This window comes from Thunnus albacares, chromosome 7 (genome assembly GCF_914725855.1).
Source record: "Thunnus albacares chromosome 7, fThuAlb1.1, whole genome shotgun sequence".
NCBI lineage: Eukaryota > Metazoa > Chordata > Actinopteri > Scombriformes > Scombridae > Thunnus > Thunnus albacares.
In genome coordinates, this window is record NC_058112.1 from 34,828,517 (window position 1) to 34,847,044 (window position 18,528).

General features: G+C 39.1%; 1 protein-coding gene across 1 annotated transcript; it reads right to left on the reverse strand.

Annotated features, from left to right (window-relative positions):
• Positions 1 to 658: 658 nt before the first annotated feature.
• Positions 659 to 17,637, reverse strand: LOC122985691 (NLR family CARD domain-containing protein 3-like). Its single transcript, XM_044356534.1, has 7 exons — positions 17,630 to 17,637; positions 16,241 to 16,488; positions 14,315 to 16,106; positions 10,751 to 10,924; positions 4,021 to 4,194; positions 760 to 973; positions 659 to 664 (listed from the first exon to the last, which is right to left on the reverse strand). The coding sequence occupies exons 1-7, from the start codon at positions 17,635 to 17,637 to the stop codon at positions 659 to 661; spliced, it is 2,616 nt and encodes an 871-aa protein (XP_044212469.1).
• Positions 17,638 to 18,528: the final 891 nt, after the last annotated feature.

Here is an 18,528-nt window from a genome sequence, read left to right on the forward strand (position 1 = left end):
TGAAGTTATTTTTCTTTGACAAAATGTTTTATATTGTTTATTGTGAATTTGGTTTCAACATTTATTTTATTTCTATAACATGTTTTGTGTGAATGTGAAATATGAACCTTGAAGCTGTAGGTTTCAGGAAACTAACGTAACTGAGAAATATGTACAGTTTTATACTGTTGTGTCAATATTAAATGAGCATCGGCTAGAGCAAGACGCTAACTTTGGCTCTCTCCCTTATTAATCCACAGTCCACAGACCATGTTTTTATCGGCTACACAGTGCACCCTTGCCTGTGTAACCTTTGCTGCCGGTCCAGATTTCCCCTAGGTCTGGCGCCGGTAACACAGGCTGCAGTCAGACTGATCTTAGAGCTCTGACAAAGATGAACTGATCAATTCTTTAGTGTTGAAATGAGAGAACAAACACTTTCAGATCAGATTTGATGGTAGGACAGTTTGATGATGAGGACCACTGTCTCTATACATCTTGTAAGGCTGTCAGCTGTAATCCAGCTTTATTTCCTGCAGACATGAACACAACAACAACAGTCGTCTTAACATCAACTCAAACACATGATCACAACAAGCTTCTGGCTGATCTGATTGGCTGACTGTTCTCTCTCTCTCTGTCTTTATGTCCAATACTGAAGCCTGTCACCATTCTCCTCTCACAGCTTCACTGAGGAAAGCAGCCACTGAGAAGGTTGAAGGTTCACCAGGAAATACTGGATCTTTGCTTTGATACTAACTGTGTTTAATACAATACTGCTGAAACCAGCACAGACTGACTCCAACTCTCTACTGACCTCAGAGTCTCCAGTCTACAGTCTGGACTCTCCTGAAGATCAGACAGCAGCTTCATGTCTTTGCTCTGCAGCTTGTTTCCCCACAGATGCAGCTCTCTCAGATGGGATGAGGGGTTGGACTTCAGAGCTGAGGCCAGAGAATCACAGCTGATCTTTGACAAACTGCAGTTCCCCAATCTGAATAAAGAATAAATGACGTCACTTTAGAAAACAAAGTTCCTTTTTTAAATCATTCAATGTTTCATAATCTGTTCGAGTGTGAAGAAGGTTTAGAAGCTGCTGGAACAGCCTTCAGAGGATCTGAGAGCAGCTGAAAATATACATATTTTTAAACATAAACTAAAAACCATCTGTTTAGTCTGGCTTTTATGTAGTGTTTTATCATTTTATGGTTTTATTATTTATATTTATTTTATTTATCATCATGATTCATTTTATTCTATTTTGTTTATCAACATTTTACTGTTGATCATTATCAATTTTTTAAATTGTTTATTAACATTTTACTATTTCACTAATCTATTTATAATGTGTAGTATTTTACAACCTTTTGTTATTTTTATTGCTTGTATTATCTTTTATTATTTATATTTTATTATCTTAACTACCCATTTTTTATTGTTGTCTTATTTATTGAACCTTTTTTGCTTTTTTAATTGCTTTGGTGTTCATTAGTCTCTAAATCCATTTTTAACATCCTACGTTTTGTCAGTCACTTGTGCAGCACTTTGAATTGTATTTTATTTGGTTGAAAGGTGCTATATAAATAAAGTTTGATTGATTGACTGATTGATTGATTGATAGAATGTAGAAGTTTATAAAATGGAAACTCAGCTGAACCCAACAGGATGCAGGTTAAAAACTGTCAAATACAAACAGTGAAAAAGAGCTCTCCTTAATATTAATGACAACATGCTGCTACTTCAATAAAGACGTAGTGACTTCACCTCTTAAACTCTGCAGCTCCACCAGTGACTCCATCTATACAAACTCATGTTGTGCAGCCAAACACAAGTAAAAATGCAAAAAGACTCAAACATGACACAGCTATATGTTTTAGGCCTACATGTGCAAAACAGTTGAGCAAGAATAATAAAAGACCTGCATCACTTGCGAGGGCTTCATCATTATGCACATTTAAAAAACATAAATGCTATCCCATAATGCAACACATGGACTGTCAGTTACATTACTGCCTTCTACTGGATTGAAAATAAGACTCAGTTCTCCTATTTAATCTAAATGATTATATATAAAATAAAACTAATATATATATTCCTACCCTCATCCCATTCTCTAATATAACTTCTCAATTGAGGCTCTGAGAGAGTCTGAAAGCCTCTCAGCAGCCTCTGCACTTCCTCTCCAGTAATAATCTCTATTCTCTCAGATTTCCTTTCTGCCTCAGCGGCACACTTAATCACCATGGACAGAAGTGCTCAGAACTTCATCTTGTCCTCACAAAAACAATATTCATCATGCTTCCTACCTGATTAGTTCTTCACTTCTTGAATCTTTTCATTCCTAGCTGCTTCCTCATGGCTCAGCCTTCTCTTGGACCTGATTCTCATGACTTCCATCTCTTTCTTTCTCTTTGGACAGTCTGCTTGCCTCATGTCTCCCCCCACACTGATTACACTGGGGTTCTTTTTCAAAGTTTCTGCTGCTGCACATCTCATCTCCACATTAACCACATATCCCCAAATCATGTCTACACACAAGCCAGCTGTGTCCACATTTCCAACAACGTCTGCACTGAATGTGTTTGGGAACAAACAGCCTTACTTGGTAACTGATATGATCTAAGAATACTTTGTCAGGCAGGATTTCTCATTCAAAATGCAACACACCAGGGGCCAGATGCATAAAACTCTGTGTAGATTCATGACTAAAATTGTGTGTACGCATAAAACCACAAACATGCAGACGCATTCTTTTCATCAGATTTATAAAGCTGTGCGTACGCATGGTTCTGTTTTATAAATCTCAGTCGTTGAGGAACTGGGCGCACGTGCACGAGCCTCATTTCCGCTCCCACAATTAACCATAAATGGATGAAGACACACCCTGAACCAGCCGTTTTCATATCAATTGGTCACCTGTCTCATCAGTCTGTACAGCTGTCAATGAAACAAACGGGAAAGAAGAAGTGCAGTTTCACTAAATTGTGTTGCACCAGCGAGTTTCTCCAACAGTCAGAATAGCTGTCACTACGCGCCACCATTACACACGGCTGTGCAGCTCTTTATACCATCCATATCATTAATTCATCACATGGACTGTAAACCATCGTCAGCAGTAATATCTCAGAAATGGAATCAATGTTGTAGTTTGTAGCTCATATCTAAACTAACTTTACAAGGTGTGCCACAACTAAGGATAAAATAAAAAGAATAATAAGAGCAAAATAAAATGTTGGCTCCTATGGAAATTAAAGGAATGACAAAATTAAACACAAAAATAATTAATCAATGTTAAATTAATAAATGCGCCTTTGATTGACATTTTACAAATATCTGTGTAAACACCCCAAAAGAACCCAAAGACACACACAATCAGTGCAGCTGGTTATCAACCTAAACAAACAATGTTTTACTAAAAGATTCCGTCTCTCAGCTTATATTTCACCTCCACCTCATCACATCAGCCTCAGATCTCTTAGGAAAAACATGTGTTTAGTGTCACCACAACTGTCACATCATATTAATCTCAGCACAGCAGTAAGAAATGGTGTCTGACCTCAGAGTCTCCAGTCTACAGTGTGGACTGAAGACTCTGAGGTCACCTGTATTGATCTCTGTGTCCCTGTGTGTGTGTGTGTGTGTGTGTGTGTGTGTGTGTGTGTTCTGAAGGATAAATATCAATGATCAGACTTTATTCATTAAAACACATTAAAGAATATAATAAAGAAATATTTCTCCTTCATCAAGTAAACTTGATCCATTTAAAACAGATATTAGTTGAGAGGATCTTCTGTATACAGATGTGACTCTTTACCAAAAATTATAAACATTAATTGACTTTAACAACTAACAGTGGACATTTTCTACAGTTTCTTTAAGAATCAGTCATCTTTTATAACTACAGACTAAACTTTGTACAGTAAAAAATGAATATATGGGAAAAAAAATAACTTCATTGATGTAAGTTATGTATGTACATAAATTAGGTTCAGTTGTTAAACATTAAGATCAACAATAGTAACAGACAGTCAGTGAACTGACCTCAGAGTCTCCAGTCTACAGTTTGGACTCTCCAGTCCAGCAGACAGATGCTTCACTGCTGAGACAGACAGACTGTTCCGGGTCAGATCAAGCTTTCTGAGATGGGAGGGGTTGGACTTCAGAGCTGAAGCCACAACTTCACAGTGAGTCTCTGAGAGTCCACAATCAACAAGTCTGTAATGGAGATAACATACATATAATATTCACTTTAATAATAAATATAGATTCTAGGCATTTTGATCACTAAACAAACTAAGATGTGATGAATAGCTCAGTTATCTCTGTTGGCAGAGCTGGTCGGCCATTAATCACAAGATTGGTGGTTTGAAACTTGAGCTCCTTCTGTCCACATGTCCAAGTGTCTTTGAGCAACACACTCAATCCAAAATTGTACGTGTATGTAAAAAAATGTAAGTCACTTTGGACAAAAGTGTCTGAAAATGAAAGTAATGTAAACATGTCATGTTGTGATTTACCCTTCAAATCAAAGTTGAGTTATTCAGTAACTCTCCTCACTCTCTCTGCTGCTGTACTGCAGACTTTTTAATGGGATTCTCTGTTTTGGTTTCATCTTGCAGACAAAGGCAAAGAAAATGGAGTTGCATTTATGCTTCTATAATGTCCTCAGTGATTGCTTCTTATTTGTCTTAAATGTCTCCTTGCTTTGCTCACTTGAGTCGTATCCTTGTGTCTTAGTCCCTCCCACCTAAGATACAAGGGAGAGATGCAGGAAAAGATGTGAGGGAAGAAGAATCAAGGAAACATGTTTTTGGACGTCCTCTCCTTTCAGGCGTCATCTGAAGTGACGTCAGCTGTCAGTCTACAGGTGTTAACAGCTCTTCAGTGTCTTTTGATGTGCTGGAGTTTAAATGGGATGTACTGTCTAAAAAATGAATAATAACAGTTACCACTGCCAGCACAGTGATGTAGTGATGTCCTCCAACATGACAAAAGACAACGTGAAACATCTCTGCATGTTTCTCCTGAAATAAACTGTTTGACAAACATCTGCATGTTATATTGTGAACAGATCCATCAAACAGTTTGTAACTGCTCAGACACTGAATACACATTTCTACTGGCAGCAACTTTTTCTAAAATATATTTGTTATTTGCATCTGCATTCATTAATATTCTGTTTGTAAATTCATTATTTAATAATTCATGTTATGATGAGAACGTCTCATAATTTGTAGGAATAATTTAAACTTGTAGTTTATATGTTTTAAGGAAAGAGGAAATATGTCAACATATCTTACATCAATGTTTAGTTTCTACCTTGTCACAGTCTGGCTCTATGTATCTTCCTCTCAGCTCTGAGTGAGTCTGGCTCTACTAAGTTCACGTCTCACTCACACCAACTTTCTTCCTCACTGCTTTATGTGACTATCTAGTCATGTACAGTGCTGGTTATGGAGTGGCTTGTTTAGTGTTGGCTTAGTTACTCTTCATCTAGACATCACTCTCTTAGTTTGTATTTATCCATTGTCATTTATGTGTTACACTTCTGTTATCCAGTCCTTTTGCTCATGTAATTTTACTCATTCATACGATGAGTTGCCAGTTTTTATGAGCATCTTATTTCACCACAGTAGTGATGTCTGTATATAGTTTGTGTTCAACATTAGATGCACTATGCCACTCCCATCTGCCCTGCTATCACTGCAATCACCTCATTCCCCTCACCTGAGCTTCCCGCCCATCTCCCTACACACAAACTATCAGGAGACAGTTTCACCTTTCTCACTGCTGTTATATAGGAGCATGTGTTTAGTTTAAGGAATTGTTATGAGGAAAATGTAATCTGAGACACTACTGCATTTTATTTTATAGGAACATCATCTGTCTCATTGTGTTTTTAGTTTTCTGTTTGCTCTGTGTTTCCTTCCTGTGTTCATGTACTCCTCCCCAGCCTGCTTTTCCCTCCTCACTTTCCCTCCACACCTGCCCTGCATCAGCCTCGTTAGTCCTGCCCTGCTCCCTGTGTCTTCACCAGCCAATCAGCTTCTTTCCTGTTCTCCTGCTCCACCTGCACCTCATCCCCTCTTCAGTTTAGTTTTATTTAAGTCCTGAGGGGTGTTCCATCAAGCTGGCTAACGGGATAGCCTGGTTTATTTCAATAAGCCTCGATAATTTAAGTGAGAGTTCATTCCATCACCGCAGCTTATATGAGTCCCAGCTCAGTAACCATGGTAACTTAGTCAGCACTAGCTGCTCCGTGGCAGGTTAACGGTCAAACTTAATTCAGCTGCGTGTCAAAGAATGTCTGACGGACGGAAACAGACTCTCAAAAGACGGTTCCATCAAGAGTCTTTTCACACTCACAACCCTTTTATTTAAAAGCTCAGCATTTATAATTTAAGAAATAAAAGTGTGCCAGCGTTATTTTGAAGTTATTTATTTATTCATTGACTCATTTTGTTCAAGCTGTGAAGACAATAAGAAAATTAAATAAAGTCCAAACTATGACCTTCTGCTGTGTTTAAATGTATACAGTATTAACTGCTTATAGTGATCACAGTTACAGTGATCAGCTGTTTATATGGATCAAAAAGCTCTGAGACAGAATCATTCATATACAACATTTATGCTGTTTAAATAAGTCACCTATAGAAATCAAGTAGTCTACCTACAGGGATCATTTTGGGTCTCTTCATACATGACAACATGTGGAAAAACATTTTAAACCACGTAAATCTATTTTTGTACTTTACTCCCATGATAAGCAGCTGCTGCTGCGTGAACACTGACATCATGACAGAGACAGAAAGTCATTTTCTCTCAGTGACAAACGTTGTCTACTTGAAGCTTATGGCAATAAAGGGGGGAAGAAATTTAAGTGAAATTCACTGCTCTCTTCGCCTGTTCTGCCGCCGGGGAAAATAAGAAACTTGTCATTGGCAAAAGACAGAACCTGCTGCTTCAAAAATGCTCACAATGCATTTGAAACAGCTGTACTGTATCATGAAACAGTCAATAAAATTCAGTAACTTTATATTCGTGTAGGCTAATAAATATACACATGTCAATTAGATGGTTTTCTGCATGACAAATAAAGAAAAAGAAAAGGTTATGATATTATAGTGATATTTGACCCGGACAGACGTGATCAGCAGTTTCCACTTATTTATATCCTTCTCCTGTTTCTTTATCTCCAACTGCAACTTAATTTTTAACTTTCAGCGATGCTTGTAAATGGACATTTTGTGACAGAGAAAATATGTCAAATAGTATGGTAATGTTGGTAAGTTGGTTCTCTTAAGTTGCCTACACCATCATTTTAATTATACATCTGATATTATCCAGTCTAGTGATAATATAACCACAGTCACTGATCTGTCTGCTTGCCTCATGTCTCCCCCCACACTGATTACACTGGCGTTCTTTTTCACAGTTTCTGCTGCTGCACGTCTCATCTCCACATTATCCACATATCCCCAAATCATGTCTACACACAAGCCAGCTGTGTCCACATTTCCAACAACGTCTGCACTGAATGTGTTTGGGAACAAACAGCCTTACTGGGTAACTGATATGATCTAAGAATACTTTGTCAGGCAGGATTTCTCATTCAAAATGCAACACACCAGGGGCCAGATGCATAAAACTCTGTGTAGATTCATGACTAAAACTGTGTGTACGCATAAAGCCACAAACATGCAGACGCATTCTTTTCATCAGATTTATAAAGCCGTGTGTACGCATGGTTCTGTTTTATAAATCTCAATCATTGAGGAACTGAGCTCACGTGCACAAGCCTCATTTCCGCTCCCACAATTAACCATAAATGGATGAAGACACACCCTGAACCAGCCGTTTTCATATCAATTGGTCACCTGTCTCATCAGTCTGTACAGCTGTCAATGAAACAAACGGGAAAGAAGAAGTGCAGTTTCACTAAATTGTGTTGCAGCGGCGAGTTTCTCCAACAGTCAGAATAGCTGTCATTACGTGCCACCATTACACATGGCTGTACAGCTCTTTATACCATCCATATCATTAATTCATCACATGGACTGTAAACCATCGTCAGCAGTAATATCTCAGAAATGGAATCAATGTTGTAGTTTGTAGCTCATATCTAAACCGACTTTACAAGGTGTGCCACAACTAAGGATAAAATAAAAAGAATAGTAAGAGCAAAATAAAATGTTGGCTCCTATGTAAATTAAAGGAATGACAAAATTAAACACAAAAATAATTAATCAATGTTAAATTAATAAATGCGCCTTTGATTGACATTTTACAAATATCTGTGTAAACACCCAAAAAGAACCCAAAGACACACACAATCAGTGCAGCTGGTTATCAACCTGAACAAACAATGTTTTACTAAAAGATTCCGTCTCTCAGCTTATATTTCACCTCCACCTCATCACATCAGCCTCAGATCTTGTGGTGTACTTTCATTAAAAGTCATTGGTGTGCTTAAAGACAATATTAAGCTATGCATATTGATTTTATAAGTTTATAAGCAATAAGGGCTAGTGTGATACAATTTGTATTGGTGTAGTTATAATCTCATGAACCATATTTAATCACAATGTACGTATAGAGGCACGGTAGAAGAATTATAATCATACACTGGAGAAATTTGAGTGTGTTTGTATTACATGTCACTTTGCTTGGGTCTGCATTAAAGTCTTCACCTCTTAAAAAAATACTCTCTGGAGGAGATCAAGAAATAAGGGTGCAAAATGACTAGAATAACTTATAAAAAAATAAAAGGCCAGAAGACAACTTGGCAATAATGGTTTAAAATGATTCCCAATACTTATATAAAAATTGGATATAATCAGGTAGAATTAAATATGCCAGTACATATCCTCAAACAGCTCAAAACCTGTTTTGAAGAGTTTTGACCAACAACGAGTGACGGAGATAAAAGTAACATAATAATTGGTCAAAAATTAGGGAGGGTGGATGATAAGGTGTGACCTATGCCGAACCAAGGGAATAAAAACAATGCCCCAAAGAAAAAACCTTCAGAGCGATTTGGTTCATTGTAAAAGTGCTGATTGCTCCCCTTTTTTGCCGGCATTAAAGAACACTTTGCTGCTTGGACCTCTGACTCAATTTTTATTTTCAAGAGAGAGTTTAGTTTTTTTGCTCTGGTACATTTTTCTGCAACAATTTGATACAACAATCTCTAAGAAAAAACATGTGTACGCCTGGTCTAAAGTATGCGTGAGGTGTTCACATTCTCACTGTACATTCTGTCTTTATAAATACCAGTTTATGTGTGGGAAATGGCGTGTGCCTGGTTTTTGTGTGTATGTATCGTTTATGCATCTGGCCCCTGGTCTTGTTTCAAACTTTTCTCCGTCACTCATCCTGATCATTCAATGACTGTCAACAACTTACTGGAACTCTTCTATGAAGTGAGAAACATGACACCTGCTAACCATCTAACTCATATTTCCAACAACTTCTTCAGCCGTGTCTGTGAAACCCATCCAACAATGATCAATCCATTTCTTTTAACATCAACTAAGTTGACATCACCAAGTTTGTCCTTAATCCAACTGGCGACTTCATGTTTGTTCAACAGAACTCCAAATCTGTCCTTGTTCCCAATCAGTTTTATTCCAGCCAAGTGGATTTCTCTTTCTTTCTCTCTATCATCACTGTAACTTCAAATTTCTTCTTCTTTCTTCTGTTTTCCTCCTGATTTCTTCCCGCTGCCTCTTTCAAGCTCGTCCACCTCAATCTTCCTTCCGCCATCCTTCTATGGGACTGTCATGACTCAGGGCAGCTAATATAGCAGCTAGCATCTACCTTACTTTCAAACTTGAAATCAGATTTTTGTGCACATTGTAATAACTTGATTTCCACAAAGTAGACATTTTACACGTCACACAGTTCTAACTGAAACCATTTACAATAAGTAACCACTGCATACACACAACACAGTGCACATGTACACGTTTACTGACTAAAGGTGCAAATGCAAAGTTTTCTCTGGATTTCAAGAACTGATTATTGATCAAATAAGAATTGCAATTAATCACAACTATTTTATTTATTTTTTGTCCAGCCCTAAAGTTTAGAAGACGGAAACTCCAAACACCTGAACCCAACAGGATGCAGGTTAAAAACTGTTAAATATAAAAGACAAAAAAAGTTTCAGTGGTTCAGAGGCTCAGTGTGGATCAGCATAATATCAGCTTTATGTCTGCAGTTAAGTGTCACCACAACTGTCACATCATATTAATCTCAGTACAGCAGTAAGAAATGGTGTCTGACCTCAGAGTCTCCAGTCTACAGTGTGGACTGAAGACTCTGAGGTCACCTGTATTGATCTCTGTGTCCCTGTGTCCCTGTGTGTGCGTGTGTGTGTGTTTGTGTGTGTTCTGAAGGATCAATATCAATGATCAGACATTATTCATTAAAACACATTAAAGAACATAATAAAGAAATATTTCTCCTTCATCAAGGAAACTTGATCCATTTAAAACAGATATTAGTTGAGAGGATCTTCTGTATACAGATGTGACTCTTAACCAAAAATTATAAACATGACATGACTTTAACAACGAACAGTGGACATTTTCTATAGTTTCTTTAAGAATCAGTCATCTTTTATAACTACAGACTAAACTTTGTACAGTAAAAAATGAAAATATGGGAAAAAAATAACTTAATGGATGTAAGTTATGTATGTACATGAATTAGGTTCAGTTGTTAAACATTAAGATCAACAATAGTAACAGACAGTCAGTGAACTTACATCAGAGTCTCCAGTCTACAGTTTGGACTTTCCAGTCCAGCAGACAGATGCTCCACTGCTGAGTCAGACAGACGGTTCAAGCTCAGATTCAGCTCTCTGAGATGGGAGGGGTTGGACTTCAGAGCTGAAGCCACAACTTCACAGTGAGTCTCTGAGAGTCCACATCCATCAAGTCTGTAATGCAGATAACATACATACAATATACACTTTAATAATAAATATAGATTCTAGGCATTTTGATCACTAAACAAACTAAGATGTGATGAATAGCTCAGTTATCTCTGTTGGCAGAGCTGGTCGGCCATTAATCACAAGGTTGGCGGTTTGAAACTTGAGCTCCTTCTATCCACATGTCCAAGTGTCTTTGAGCAACACACTCAATCCAAAATTGTACGTGTATGTAAAAAAATGTAATTCACTTTGGACAAAAGCATCTGAAAATGAAAGTAATGTAAACGTGTCATGTTGTGATTTACCCTTCAAATCAAAGTTGAGCTATTCAGTAACTCTCCCCACTCTCTCTGCTGCTGTACTGCAGACTTTTTAATGGGATTCTCTGTTTTGGTTTCATCTTGCAGACAAAGGCAAAGAAAATGGAGTTGCATTTATGCTTCTATAAAGTCCACAGTGATTGCTTCTTATTTGTCTTAAATGTCTCCTTGCTTTGCTCACTTGAGTCATATCCTTGTGTCTTGAGTCCCTCCCACCTAAGGTACAAGGGAGAGATGCAGGAAAAGATGTGAGGGAAGAAGAATCAAGGAAACATGTTTCTGGACGTCCTTTCCTTTCAGGCGTCATCTGAAGTGACGTCAGCTGTCAGTCTACAGGTGTTAACAGCTCTTCAGTGTCTTTTGATGTGCTGGACTTTAAATGTGATGTACTGTCTAAAAAATGAATAATAACAGTTACCACTGCCAGCACAGTGATGTAGTGATGTCCTCCAACATGACAAAAGACAACGTGAAACATCTCTGCATGTTTCTCCTGAAATAAACTGTTTGACAAACATCTGCATGTTATATTGTGAACAGATCCATCAAACAGTTTGTAACTGCTCAGACACTGAATACACATTTCTACTGGCAGCAACTTTTTCTAAAATATATTTGTTATTTGCATCTGCATTCATTGATATTCTGTTTGTAAATTCATTATTTAATAATTCATGTTATGATGAGAACGTCTCATAATTTGTAGGAATAATTTAAACTTGTAGTTTATATGTTTTAAGGAAAGAGGAAATATGTAAATATATCTGACATCAATGTTTACTTTCTACCTTGTCACAGTCTGGCTCTATGTATCTTCCTCTCAGCTCTGAGTGAGTCTGGCTCTACAGAGTTCACGTCTCACTCACACCAACTTTCTTCCTCACTGCTTTATGTGACTATCTAGTCATGTACAGTGCTGGTTATGGAGCGGCTTGTTTAGTGTTGGCTTAGTTACTCTTCATCTAGACATCACTTTCTTAGGTTGTATTTAACCATCATCATTTATGTGTTACACTTCTGTTATCCAGTCCTTTTGCTCATGTAATTTTACTCATTCATACGATGAGTTGCCAGTTTTTATGAGCATCTTATTTCACCACAGTAGTGATGTCTGTATATAGTTTGTGTTCAACATTAGATGCACTATGCCACTCCCATCTGCCCTGCTATCACTGCAATCACCTCATTCCCCTCACCTGAGCTTCCCGCCCATCTCCCTACACACAAACTATCAGGAGACAGTTTCACCTTTCTCACTGCTGTTATATAAGAGCATGTGTTTAGTTTAAGGAATTGTTATGAGGAAAATGTAATCTGAGACACTACTGCATTTTATTTTACAGGAACATCATCTGTCTCATTGTGTTTTGGGGGTTTTTAGTTTTCTGTTTGCTCTGTGTTTCCTTCCTGTGTTCATGTACTCCTCCCCAGCCTGCTTTTCCCTCCTCACTTTCCCTCCACACCTGCCCTGCATCAGCCTCGTTAGTCCTGCCCTGCTCCCTGTGTCTTCACCAGCCAATCAGCTCCTTTCCTGTTCTCCTGCTCCACCTGCACCTCATCCCCTCTTCAGTTTAGTTTTATTTAAATCCTGGGGGATGTTCCATCAAGCTGGCTAACGAGATAGCCTGGTTTATTTCAATAAGCCTCGATAATTTGACTGAGAGTTCGTTCCATCACCGCGGCTTATATGAGTCCCAGCTCAGTAACCATGGTAACTTAGTCAGAAAACAAATTAAATCTAAACTTGGGAGTGATATTACACCTGAGTTGGTTCTGTTATTTGTCTCGATATAAAACTGAGATGTTAGTGATGTAATATCAAATCAGTCCGATCAGCTGCTGCGTCTAATCACTACAGATTTCCAATAAAGGGTTGTGTCAGTTTGATAAAAGATGAAGGATGATCTTGTGTACTGTTTACTCCCTCCTTCAGGCAGCCTCCTCTTTCCTCCAAACAGAAATAAGCAAATTCAAACATCCTTCATGATGAGACCAATTTCCAGATCAATTTCCGGGTCACCCGAGGAGAGAGAAGACATGAAATAAGATCATGAGAAGCACCCATCATATCAGAGCGTCTCCACAAAGTTCAAATGAAATTGTCTTGCTCATAAAACCTGAGCAGCTTCAAACTGAGTCTCTTCAATTATCACCGTGCACTCACAGCAATTAAGTGTTATCAGCAGGAAGAGCTTTGTAGACTTTTTATGCCCTGGGTTTCGCCTCTCAGGCTTCATACAAGCTGGTAGCTGCAGCAGATCACAGATATTACATGTATGTGTCTGTATATAAAATAAACAGACACATTATAGAAAGGTACAGCAGGTTCTGTCCACTGGAAAATACTGTTGTCTGTTATGATGAAATAATGACTCTTTAAACATTTTCAACTAAAACTTGTAACCTGAAGATATTTTGCTGGATTTGTATTAAACCCAAAGGAAGAAAACTAGAAGGTGAACAATAAACTGTAAAATCATTATAAATAAACAGAATAACTGTGTTTACTAATGTGAGGTATAAACACACCAACAATAATAAGTTTTTCTTGCTCTCATAGCATTTGAACATCTGAAGAACATTTGAAGTGAAGCACTATAAGTCAGAGTCGTCGTGTTCACATCCACAAACCCTCAGTGGGATAGGTGCTAGATACAAAATCTATTCAACTGGGATACAAGGAGAACTCACACACTGGAATCACAGCTCCATTTAAATTTACTGGTAACATTTCAACTGATTACAGGTCTTCCTCAGACAAATACCCACAGGAGGGAAATGAAGGATATTTATATCAAAATGACCAGTGACATAATCAATGTGTCAAGATATCCTCATCACTATGAAAATAAAAACATTAATGTGAATAGCAATATGTTTTCCTTGTGATAAGGATGTCTTGACACATGTGAATGTGCTTGCAAGTACTCCTTGTAGTGAAGTACTACTCATGTATAACTTTGGCAACAAGCAGGTGTAACACATGTTTAACACTTTGATAGTGTGCATGTGTGAATCTTTACTGTAATACTGATGGCAGCTTTATAATGTTGATAATCACATCCAGACTTACCGAGCCTTTCTGCAGTTCCTCACAGCTGGGATCAGTCTCCGTTTTCCCTCCTCTGATGTGTTGTACTTCATCAGGTCCAACTCATCCAGAACCTCCTCTGACATCTGCAGCATGTAGGCCAGAGCTGAACAGTGGATCTCAGAGAGTTTCTTCTCTGATCTGTTCTCTGACTTCAGGAACTCTTGGATCTCCTGATGTACTGAGCGGTCGTTCATCTCCATCAGACAGTGGAAGATGTTGATGCTTCTGTCAGGAGAGATATCCTCACTGTTCATCGTCTTCAGGTTGTTGATGGCTCTCTGGATGATTTGTGGACTGTTCTTTGTCCGACCCAGCAGGCCTCCTAAGAGACTCTGGTTGGACTCCAGAGAGAGGCCATGAAAGAAGCGCATAAGCAGGTCCAGGCGGCCATTTTCACTTCTGAGAGATTTCTTCATGGCTCTCTTCAGGAAGTCATCCAGAGATGAGTACCTGTAGTGTTTTCCCAGGAACTCCTGCAGTACCTTTGTCTTCCTGTTGGTGTAACAGTGGTACATGTAGACTGCAGCCAGAAACTCCTGAACGCTCAGATGAACAAAGCAGTAGACTGTTTTCTGGAAGATCACACTCTCTCTTTTGAAGATCTCTGTACAAACTCCTGATAACACCGAGGCCTTTGTGACATCAAGACCACACTTCTTCAGGTCTTCTTGGTAGAACATGATGTTTCTTTTCTCCAGATGTTCAAACGCCAGCCTCCCCAGCTTCAGAAGAAGTATCCTGTCAGCCTTCGTCAGCTCCTGTGGACTCGTCTTATGTCCTTCATCATACTTGTGCTTCTTCCTCTTTGTCTGAACCAGCAGGAAGTGTGAGTACATGTCAGTCAGGGTCTTGGGCAGCTCTCCTCTCTGGTCTGTAGTCAACATGTGCTCCAGAATTGAAGCAGTGATCCAGCAGAAGACTGGGATGAGACACATGATGTGGAGGCTCCTGGATGTCTTGATGTGTGAGATGATTCTGCTGGACAGCTCTTCATCACTGAATCTCCTCCTGAAGTACTCCTCCTTCTGGGCGTCAGTGAAGCCTCGTACTTCTGTTACCCTGTCAACACATGTAGGAGGGATCTGATTGGCTGCTGCAGGTCGGGATGTTATCCAGACGAGAGCCGAGGGAAGCAGCTTCCCCTCGATGAGGTTTGTCAACAGCACGTTGACCGATGACTTCTGTGTGACATCAGACACGACCTTCATGTTCTTGAAATCCAGTGAAAGTCTGCTTTCATCCAGGCCGTCAAAGATGAACAAAACTTTCCAGACAGCGAGCTTCTCTGCTGTGACCTTCTGTAATGTTGGATGGAAATCATGGATCAGCATGAGGAGACTGTACTGCTCATCTTTGATCAAGTTCAGCTCCCTGAACGAAAGCAGAATCACCAGACTGACATCTTGGTTTTCCGAGCCCTCTGCCCAGTCCAGAGTGAACTTCTGCACTGAGAAGGTTTTTCCAACGCCAGCGACGCCATTGGTCAGAACGACTCTGATGTGTTTCTGTTGGTCAGGTAAGACTTTAAAGATGTCGTGACACCTGATTGGAGTGTCATGGAGAGTCTCCATCTTGGAAGCTGCTTCAAGCTGCCGCACCTCATGTTCACTATTAACGTCTTCACTCTGTCCCTCTGTGATGTAGAGCTCAGTGTAGATCCTGTTGAGGAGGGTTTCACTTCCTGCTTCATCAGTTCCTTCAGTCACACATTCACATCTCCTCCTCAGACTGATCTTATGTTCATCTAAAACCTCCTGCAGACCACTTTCTGCTGAAAGAGAAGAAAAAAAGGTATAATTAAAAAGAAATATGTCTGACTGTGTTAATTTTCAGTAGGATAGAGGAGGTAGATTCCTGTCCTGTTTTCAGAGATGATGACATCAGCAGACAGATCTTCAGTCTTACTTTGTACAGTGCTGGTCTGACTGTCTGTCTGCAGTCCAGGTCTTGTTCTGGATCTTTTTCCACACTGGGGACAGGAGGAGTCTCCTGATGGAGCAGACTGGTCCCAGTATGAGGTGATGCACTGTCTGCAGAACCAGTGTCCACAGCTGGTAGAGACTGGATCCTTCAGGATGTCCTGACACAAAGAACAGCAGGACAGCTGCTCCTCCACAGAAACACCCCTCCTCTTCCTCTTCCTCTTCCTCTCTCTGTGGACATGAACACATTCTTTATGACACATGACATTAATGGTGGCCAACCGACAGCTCACAAGTTGATGCAGCTCTTTCCCTCCATAAACAGTCCAGACTGTCAGTGTTTGGACAGTTACACATTTTTTTGATCTTCAGGCTCTGAGCTTCAGCACATTCAATTTAAATAAAATAATATATAATATATTTACAAGGGTTCAGAAGTAATTAGACAGACACAACAATGTGCCAGCAAAGGCAGAGAAGAAGAAGAAGAGTGGAAACTAGTAAACATGGATGTAAACAATGCAGGATTTAAAATACTAGCTTCAAAAATCGACTTTGCAAATGTTTCATGAGGAGGGAAATGGATTCAACACATTTGTTAGACCACAAGGATTCACACAATGTGTTTTGGTCAGTAAGTCAATGTAAACATGACTTTTGTCTGTTAACAAGAAAACTCCACAGGGCTCCTTTAAGCTACTATGAGACTTTAAAAGTCAGGAAAAATAAGCAGGAGGCAACTGAGCAAAACAGAAAAATAACAGACTGCTGCTCTTTTGTCTTGTGTTGTGGTGCTGAACAGAGAGCTCTGCTAAATATCTTCATAATGCATTTTTTCATTTGTGTTTCTCTCTCTCACTGTTTCTGCTATAATCTCTCTCCCTCTGTGTGAGTGTCATACAACAGTTTTACACATTTGTTAAATGTCAGACTCAGTTTCCTCTGCTGCAGTGGTCAGTCTGCAGTGATAAATCAGCTGCAGCAGGCTGTTTGTATACATTTCCATTACTTCCTCCCATATTTTGTGTCTTTGAACAGGAACATGTTAAAACACATTCTGTATTGCAGGAGACCAAACACTCCATTTTCTTCAATTTTACCTGCACAAAACCCCGGTGCAGTCCTTTAGTAAATAAGGAGACACAATGTGACTTGTTACTAAATCCTTAGTAAATATCACCCTGGGTTACCTGCTACTACTTTAGATTGTTAGACTGGAAAATCAAATAGCAACAGCAGCCCTGTCTCTGTCTCTGGTTAACATGTACATGAAGATCTGTTCTAGATTACAGCTGAATGGAAGGTAGTTCATTATTTCTTTCTACTGTGTTTCCTTCATATCTACACTACAACCTTAATGAAACCGTCTCACTGAATCATCTTCAGGTCAGTTTACAGTAGAAACAGTCTCTTACTTTGTGTCTGAGGGTCCAGGTTCATTACTGAAGTTTGGAGGAGGAAGACCTTTAGACCGGTCACTCTTCATAGACAGACAGCTGGATATCAGAGACTCTGCTCCGTCCTCCTCTTCCTCCAAATCCTTCATCTTCTGGAGTCTGAGAGGTAAACCAGTAACACTGGAGACACACACACATACACAGTATAATAAACCCAGTCCTTCCTCTCAACTTAGTAGCTTCTTATTAGTTTACATGACTTTAACTACAACCATGTGTGTTTTCCATCCATCACAAAGATAAACTTTGACTCTGCTTTAAATCCAACAAACAGACTTCAGATAAACATCTGTGTGATTCTTAACTGTGACTTCTCTCTATTTGAACTGCAGCAGTGTGTCACGTTACATCACTGTGAGGACGCAGAAACCAGCAAAAGAACAAAGGAAACAACGTTTGAAGACGTCAACACTGTGATTTCACATTTTTCTGACACAGTTTAATCAACCAAACAATTAATCAGTAAAATAATCAGCAGATTGATCAATAATGACAGTAATCATTATTAGCAGCTCTGATATGAACACTCACCCTGCCTCAGACTGTTTTCTTCCTTCTGCTCTGTTGACTTTAAAATGGAGTCTGACTGAATAGTTTCACTTTTACTGTTTGCTCCTCCCTTCTTCTTCTTTACTGGAAGTTACATGTTTGTGTGGTGAGAGAGAGAGAGAGAGAGAGAGAGAGAGAGAGAGGTAATGTGTTGAATGAACAACAGGCCAGCAGTCAATTACAAAGTTCTAATTCAGTTTCAAATTTAGTTGAAGACGTTTCTGATAAGATTCATGACTATTAGTTCACTGTTAACCGATCCACA